The 8,495-nt window shown below is 52.3% G+C and overlaps 1 protein-coding gene across 1 annotated transcript; it reads left to right on the top strand.

Annotated features, from left to right (window-relative positions):
* KLHL35 (kelch like family member 35) lies at nt 1-7,983 on the top strand. Its single transcript, XM_072794658.1, has 6 exons — nt 1-880; nt 2,254-2,438; nt 4,107-4,225; nt 4,788-4,976; nt 6,354-6,542; nt 7,428-7,983. The coding sequence occupies exons 1-6, from the start codon at nt 9-11 to the stop codon at nt 7,614-7,616; spliced, it is 1,743 nt and encodes a 580-aa protein (XP_072650759.1). The 5' UTR covers nt 1-8; the 3' UTR covers nt 7,617-7,983.
* Nucleotides 7,984-8,495: the final 512 nt, after the last annotated feature.

Genomic DNA, 8,495 nt, shown 5'->3' with positions numbered 1-8,495 from the left:
CCGACAGGATGCTGGAGGGCCCGGCGCCGGAGGAGTTGGAGGCGGGCTCCCCGGCGCCGTGCGCGGCGTCCTGCCACGCGCAGCGCGTCCTGCAGACCCTGAACGCGTTCCGGCGGAGCGGCACCCTCACCGACGTGGTGCTGCGCGCCGGCGGCCGCGACTTCCCCTGCCACCGCGCGGCGCTCAGCGCGGGCAGCGCCTACTTCCGCAGCCTGTTCGCGGCCGGGCGCCCGGAGCACGGCCCGGCCGTGGTGCCCGTGGCGCCCGTGGCCTCGGAGGCGGCGCCCGGCGCGGCGGCGGCGGCGCTGGCCGTGGTGCTCGACTACGTGTACGGCGCCGGCGTGCGCCTGCGCGCCGAGGACGAGGCGGCGGCCGTGCTGGCGCTGGCCGAGCGGCTGGGCGTGGCGGGCCTGCGCGAGGCCTGCGCCCGCTTCCTCGAGGGCCGCCTGCGCGCGGCCAACAGCCTGGCGCTGCGCCGCGTGGCCGCCGCCTTCTCGCTCGCCTCGCTGGCCGAGCGCTGCGGCCGCGTGCTGCGCCAGGCCTTCGTCGAGGTGGCGCGCCACGCCGACTTCCTGGAGCTGGCGCCCGACGAGGTGGCGGCGCTGCTGGCCGACCCGGCGCTGGGCGTGGCGCGCGAGGAGGCGGTGTTCGAGGCGGCCATGCGCTGGGTGCGCCACGACGCGCCGGCCCGCCGCGGGCAGCTGAGGCGCCTGCTGGAGCACGTGCGCCTGCCCCTGCTGGCGCCCGCCTACTTCCTGGAGAAGGTGGAGGCCGACGAGCTGCTGCAGGCCAGCCGCGAGTGCCGCCCGCTGCTGCTGCAGGCCCGCGCCTGCTTCATCCTGGGCCGCGAGGCGGGCGCGCTGCAGGCCCGGCCGCGGAGGTACGGCCCCAGCCCCCACCCGCCCTCATCCCGGCCCTGTGGCGTCCTTTGTTTTAATTTGAGAAAGTTTTTTTTTCTTTTTTTTTAATTCATGAGAGAGAGAGAGAGGCAGAGACACAGGCAGAGGGAGAGGCAGGCGCCACGCAGGGAGCCCGACGTGGGACTCGATCCCGGGTCTCCAGGATCAGGCCCTGGGCTGAAGGCGGCGCTAAACCGCTGAGCCACCCGGGCTGCCCCCTGTGGCATCCTTTAATGCAGTCATTTAATCGGGCCGCTGAAATGAGATTCGGTCGTTCATTCAGGACACATTTCACGGGCTCGGTGTGGAGAATTCTGTCCTTAAAGAATTGACAGTCCAGTGGGGGAAGAGGCAGGGATCTCACAGCTTGTACACATTCTTTCTCCTGCCCATCCATCCGTAATTCGGAGTACTGCTTCTGTGCAGGCTTTGTGTTGGGTGCCCTGACGTGGGGAGTAACTGAAAACAGCTTTTACCCTCCGAAAGCTCAGTTCTGTAAGGGACATAAATAGGGCCTGGAAAAAAAAAAAATGAAAGAGGGCTACTCTCCCACCCCTGGAATGCCAGACCAAGAGACTTAGGGTGGAGTAGCCCAAGACTGTCTGTCACCCTCCCAGAGACCGAAGACAGGATGCCTCTGTTTTACTACACTGTGTCTCCAGCACTAAGCCCAGGACCAGGTACAAAGAAGCTGCTCAGTATTTGTCAAAGGAATTAGATAGGAGGCCAGGTGGCTTGGTTTGGAAATTCTGGTGGGGTCAGAGCCTGAGGGGTTGGCTAGCGGGAGGGGAGAATGTTTTGCTGAAAGGGTGTGTATCCTGGTCCAATGGAGTCAGTGATTAGGGAATGGGTTTAGGAAATGGTTACAGTAGGAGGGAGGCAGCAGAATTAACAGTTAGGGATGAAAGGAAGAAAAAGGTAAACAGAATGGGTTAGTGGCAGCCAAACTAGGCTTGAATTCCAGCTGTCTCACTTAATTGGCACCATGACTTCTGGCAAGCCAAAGTCAGTGAGCCTCAATTTCCTTCTCTGCAAAAGGAATAGTAATCCTTGCCTAATAAAACTATCATAAGGATTAAACGAGGTGACTTTCCTAGGTAAGGGCTCTGTAAAGATCCTTTTCCTGTAATTTAGAGGTCAGTAGATTGGGGTTAAGGATTGGTGACTCTTCCCATCAGTACTAGGAAAGGAGGTTGAAAGTGGCAGAGTCCAGCATGAGATTGGGCGGCAGAGAGTGTGAAAGAGCATGAGGGCATAGAAGGGCAGCAGGATGGTACAGTGTGGTCAACAAGAGGATGTGAGACGCCAAAACCTGGGTGTGGGTCAACGGGCATTGGGCTTATTCCCACGCCAGATTCATGGAGCTAGCTGAAGTGATCGTGGTCATCGGTGGTTGCGACCGCAAGGGACTCCTGAAGCTGCCCTTCACTGATGCCTACCATCCAGAGAGCCGGCGCTGGACCCCACTGCCCAGCCTTCCAGGCTACACACGCTCAGAGTTTGCTGCCTGTGCTCTCCGCAATGATGTCTATGTCTCGGGTGAGGATAGGGCGCAGTGGGGATTGGTTCTTTGCCTCTCTCATGCCACTCCCTTTGTTTTTCTCTCCAACCACGAGATAGGGGTGGGATTTTCCCCCAGTAACCTACAGTTACTGGCTGAAGTGGTATATAGTCCTGCAGGGCCAGTCACTGGAATGACTCCGACCTTCATCCGCAATGTCCACTTCAATTTGTATTATTATTAACCACTTCTTTTTGTTTAGCCAATTCTCTGCAGAACATTATGCTACACAGCTTTCGTTAGTTACTCAATTTCCCTTACAACTCCATTTTACAGGGAGGTTAAGAATTTTCCCATTATCTCAAAAATGGTAAAGCTAGAAGGAACACAAATTGGTGTGATACCAATGGATTGTGCCCTCTCTGAGATTCAGGCCCTAGAGAGAGAATAAAATAGTCCCTACTCCCCTGGAGAGGGGGGAGACAGAGAGACTTCACTTTGTCACCAGACTTTTCAGCTGGACCTTGAAAATCTGGAGGGAACAGCATAGCCAAAGGCATGAAGGCAAGAATGTGCAGAAAGGAACCCCAGGCACTTGGGTCTCCAGAGTGCTGATTGTGTCTGGGAGAGGAGGGGAAGTATTGTAGATGAGGCAGGAAAGGGAGTTGAGTCAGATCAGGGAGGCTTTGACTCCAGGCTTAGGTAGACTGCACTCGTAGGGAGGGGTATGGGTGTCTGGGAAAGACAACAGAAGAATGAGCCAGAAAGATCTCAAGGTCCATCCAGGCCACACTTTATTACTGGACATCTTATCCAAGGCTACTGATGGCCTGTGAGCAGCAGGTAGGGCCTCTGCTGGGAATGCACAAAGGCAAGGTCTACAAAACAAAGCTGGAGCTTGACTCATGGGCTCAGACTGAGGGATGTAGTCAGGGTTGTCCCTGGAAAGGCTGCTCCTGAGAGAGGAGTCCCTGGTCAGTAACCAAGAGGAATGGGGAAGAAAAGTCTGCAGTTTGCATTCCAAGGCCTAGCCCCATAAGGCATACTGATCCTCATCTTGGGAGACTAGAAGTTCTGGCTCTGGTCATTGATCTAGAGTGAAAGGCCATGTGGCTTTCAGCAGGGCATTCCTGGTCTCTAAGCCACATCTCAGTTTCCTATCTGTAAAGTGGGTACAATAATCCTAACACCTCCTGGAGGGATGAGAACAGACATGACATAATGAAGGTAAGGGCAGAAATAACGCAGGGTTACTGAGTCATTCTCTACCTCTTCCCACCCCAGCCCAGGTGGCTGTGCTTTCTGCTCTGTCCCCAGCACATCCCTGATGCTTGTCTTGGGCACACTTTGCACTCTTATCTCCAGTTGAGTTCTAAGTACCCCCCTCTTTTACTCCCTGAGTACAGATCCTGGCATACCACCATAAGGCACCCACTGAAGATCAGCTCCTTCTCCCCAAATCTCTCAGGTCTCTCCCTTCAAAACTCCCTGCCCTTCTGTCCTCACACCTTCCCACCATTCATTCAAAGCACATGTCCAGGTCACTGGGTAGGAGTCTCACATCCATAAGGGTTGGGGTGGGGGGAGTCCTTTCCATCATCTACCCTTAACTCTTCTTTGGATCTGGAGGCCCTTGTATCAAGGTCTTTAGTGGTGCTGTTGATCCCAAGAGGGCCTGGGGTCAACAGCTGCTTCTCTTTCCTTAGGAGGCCATATCAACAGCCGTGATGTGTGGATGTTTAGTACTCCTCTGCACACCTGGATCAAGGTGGCCTCACTGCTCAAGGGCAGGTGGAGGCACAAGATGGCAGTCATGCAGGGGCAGGTAGGGACACACAAAAGCTGCTGCCCTGTGGCCCAAGGTACAGACAGTGGACTTCCTGGGGGAAGGTCCTATAGGACAGTCTCTTTGAAAGAAGGAATCTTAAACACCAAAAAGGAAAGATACTTGCCCGAAGTTACATAATAATGCTAATGGTAATACAAACTAATGGCTATAGTTGTACAGCCTAGTGGTCACGGGTCAAAAGCATGGGTTCTGGGGCCAGACTAGGTTTGAATTTTGAGTCTGCCAATTAAAACTAATTATCTTTGTAAGCTACATCCCAATTTCAGAAAAGAAAAAAAGCATGTCTTAGGATTACTGAAGTAAGGTGGGTAAACCCTCAATAAATTACCAGATGTTATGATTAAGCATCAGCTTGGTGCCAGGTATCTGACAGGGCTAATACCCGTCCCAGAGACCGGTATCATTAACCCCAGTTGTTAGGGAGGCCGGCCAGGTGCTGGCAGTGTTGGGATGCGCCCTGTGTGGGTCTGGAGGTAGTCTCTCCGCACAGAGCGGAGGCTTCCACCTGCATCCCACCCTTGCTTGTCCTCACCTGCAGCTGTTCGCGGTGGGCGGCTTTGATGGCCTTCGGCGCCTGCGCAGCGTAGAACGCTACGACCCCTTCTCCAACACCTGGGTGGCCGCTGCGCCGCTCCCCGAGGCCGTGAGCTCGGCAGCGGTGGTGTCCTGCGCGGGCCGGATCTACGTGATTGGGGGCGCTGGGCAGGACGGTGTCAGCACAAACAAGGTGGGCACGGATTGGGGTACTGGAGGCCTGCTGGTGCCAAGAGCAGAGCTGGTAACTTTCAATCCTCATCCATTTTCTCACTCCCCACAGCCTTGAAGAGTGACTCCGTTTCAGCAAGGAAGGGAGGATGACCTCAAGGTCCCACAGCGGGTCTGAACCCGAATATTTGAGCTGGTGCCATAGGGCTCTCATAGATTTTAAAAATTAACTGAGGGCAAGGGTGGGATAACTAAAAATGTTTTTCCTCCAAAGAAATAAAAAAACACCCACACATTATTGAAAATTTAGAAAACAGAGAAATAACAACAAAAAAATTACCCATGATTCCACCCCCAAAGGATAATTACTATTAATATTTTGGTGCATTGCTTTCCAGGCTTCTTTTGAATCTACTTTTGTGTTTCTGTTTTAGCTTTGTGTTTTTATTGTTAGTAAAATTCTGCATTCTTCTTTTTATTCTCATTTAAATGTAAGCACTTTCCCCATGCTTAAAAACTCCTCACAGCCAACGTTTCAATGTGGAATAGTCCACAGGGTGGGTGACCCATAGTCTATCCACCAAAATTTCTGTTGCTGGACATTTTTGGCTTTCTGTGAATAAAAATTAATCATCTTCATAGCAGCTTCCTCCCTCCCCTGCTGGCCTCACAAGTCTGTAGTCCAGGATCTGAATCTTTCTAGAACTAGGATCCCTCACCCCTCCATATTCCGACTCATGCACCCCTACACACACCTTCCTGGGGCTGGCTGGGAGAACTGCCCTTTAGTACCTTCTTGTGCAGCATTGGTTCCTTATAGGCCATTCCAGGAGTCTCCAAGGCAACAGTCGAGGAAACAGAGTCAAAGTGAACATGCAAGTGGTATAAGCTCTCAGAAAATCTGGAAGGTGTTATAAACAGTGGTGGGCCTCAGAAGCCTGTAGACAGCTGTATGAACGGGGGCTGCAAGGCACCCAGCTGAAATCTTGTCATGAGCTCAGAGCACCGCAGGGCAGTGGGGGGAAGTAACAATGTATGCAATAAGAAATGCATCTCTTTGGGGTACCTGCTCTCTAAGAACCTTCTATAGCACTAATGCAGATGGTACTTCTATTTTCTGAGATGCAGATCTTTCCTGGACCTTGAAATATGAGGCTTTGGACAAAGGGAGTCCAGGGCTGGGGCTACAGTGTGGAGCCAGACTGAGAACACTTGAGGGCAGGGATGGTGGGTGTCCTCTACCACCCCCCCCCCCCCACCCCTAGATGCTAGCTGAGGCCTGGTGGACACAGGCAAATATTGTGTCAAATGAGTCCCCCTGCTGGAGAGATGGGAGGATGTGGGCAGCAGGGCAGTTGGAGGATGAAGCTTCACCACAGTCCCTTCTCCTGCCCCTCAGGTGCAGTGCTTTGACCCCAAGGAGGACCAGTGGAGTCTGCGATCACCAGCACCTTTCTCACAGCGGTGTCTCGAGGCTGTCTCCCTTGAGGGCATCATCTATGTGGTGGGGGGCCTTATGAGCAAAATCTTCACCTATGACCCTGGCACAGATGTCTGGGGGGAGGCAGCTGTCCTCCCCAGCCCTGTGGTAAGTAGAGGCTCCAGGGCACAGCCTTAGTACCGGTTCCATTTGGGAGAGCAAAGTCCCATGTCTAAGGATATGGATCTCAGAGGTTCTGAGTCTTATCTCTGACTCTGTGCTCGGCAATTATACATCGTTCCTTAGCTTTGTTCTTTGATAATCAGCCTTGTTTTCCACAGATGAGACCAGCCTTAGACTGAGGCTTCACCCAAGGCCACCAATTAAACCAAAGCATGGAAGCCCAGTCCCAAGTCTTTAGCTTTGGATGCGTCTTGATCTAAATGACCCTGCAGTCTCTTCTGTCCTGAAGGCCACAACCAGTAGTCTGTTGTGGGGCGTCCAGGATGGAGAAGGGACTTGGTTAAGTTCCCCTGCCCTAGTAAATCAGACCAGGGAAGTCCAGGCCCTGGATGTTCTGGCCCCCACTTGTCCCCATCCCTGAAACTCCAAAGAGACTACATAGATTGGTGGTCCCTGCCAGTTCTGACCTTCAGTGATTCTAAAAGCTTGAGATTTTTGGCTTCTCTGAGTCTGAGATCTCAGTGCAGCAGTGGTGGTCATGGTGATTGTTGTCACTTACTGGAGTGCTTACTATATTCTTGGCACTATAAAATGCTTAACCCCATTAACTGTTAAGGTAACCTTAGGAAGAAGGTACTATTATTATTCTTACTTTGCAGGTGAGGAAACTGAGGCCCAGAGAGCTTAAGTGACTTGCCTAAGGCCATTTAGTAAGGGTCAAGCCAGAGCTTGAACTCAGATTCATTTAGTTCCTGCCTTTCTGTCATCCAGACTGCCTGCTCATATTCTGTGTGTCCAGGTTTTATTGTTTGGCCTGACCAGCTAGGGACACAGGGAGCCCCAGAGCTGATTAGCTTTCTGTCTCCCCAGGAGAGCTGCGGCGTGACTGTGTGTGACGGGAAGATCCACATCCTTGGTGGGCGGGATGATCTTGGGGAGAGCACCGACAAGGTCTTCACCTTTGACCCCAGCAATGGGCAGGTGGAGGCTCAGCCGTCCCTACAGCGCTGCACCAGCTCCCATGGCTGCATCACCATCATTCAGACCCTGGGCAGGTGACTCAGACTTGAACAGCCTGAGCCAGGAAGCAGAGAAAGGAGGGGGAATTCAGGCTCACCACTGCCCTCCTCATGGCACCTCCATGTATATAGACCCTTAACTTATTGCCCCCTTTCTTGTAGAAATAAAACCTCCTTCAAAGGTTGGATCTGTGTTCCAGCTCAAGCCTGCTTTGTCTGGAGAAGTAATGCCCAATATCTGCTCCCTGCTTTGACTCTTTACAAAGCACCTTCATATGTTACCTTGTTTACCTTCCTAATGGCAGTATGGACATATTTTTTAAATTATGAAATATTTCATGCATAAAAAGTATATATATATATTTTTGTACAGTTTTACAATAAAATATCTGTGTTTCCACCATCTAGCTTAAGAAATAGATCATTACAAATGCCTTTGTAGGCACCTCCATTCCCAAACCCATTCCTTCCCACATTCCTCCCAGAGGTAATCACTGTCCTTAAATTTGAGATTACTGGCAGTTTTTTAACTTTTAACGAGCTAGTTATTAATGTTTGTATTTTACAGAAAAGGAACTGCCTTAAAAGATGAGGGGACTCGGGCAGCCCGGGTGGCTCAGCGGTTTAGCGCTGCCTTCAGCCCAGGGCCTGATCCTGGAGACTCAGGATCAAGTCCCATGTCATGCATGGGGCCTGCTTCTCCCTCTGCCTGTGTGTCTGCCTGCCCCCCCCCCTCTTGCTCTATCTCTCTCATGAATAAATAAAATCTTTAAAAAAAAAAAAAAAAAAGATGAGATTTGCCCAAGACCACATACCTAGTAAGTGGCAGCGTCCATGACTCAAGATTTCATGAAGCTTTACAATCTGTGAAGCACTTCTGGTCAGGTTGTTTCTCTCATTCTAAACCACCCTTTCCAAT

Source organism: Canis lupus, chromosome 23 (assembly GCF_048164855.1).
Source record: "Canis lupus baileyi chromosome 23, mCanLup2.hap1, whole genome shotgun sequence".
In the NCBI taxonomy this organism is placed as follows: Eukaryota; Metazoa; Chordata; class Mammalia; order Carnivora; family Canidae; genus Canis; species Canis lupus.
Note: the sequence above shows the minus strand (reverse complement) of the source record. Positions and strands in the feature narration are given on the sequence as shown.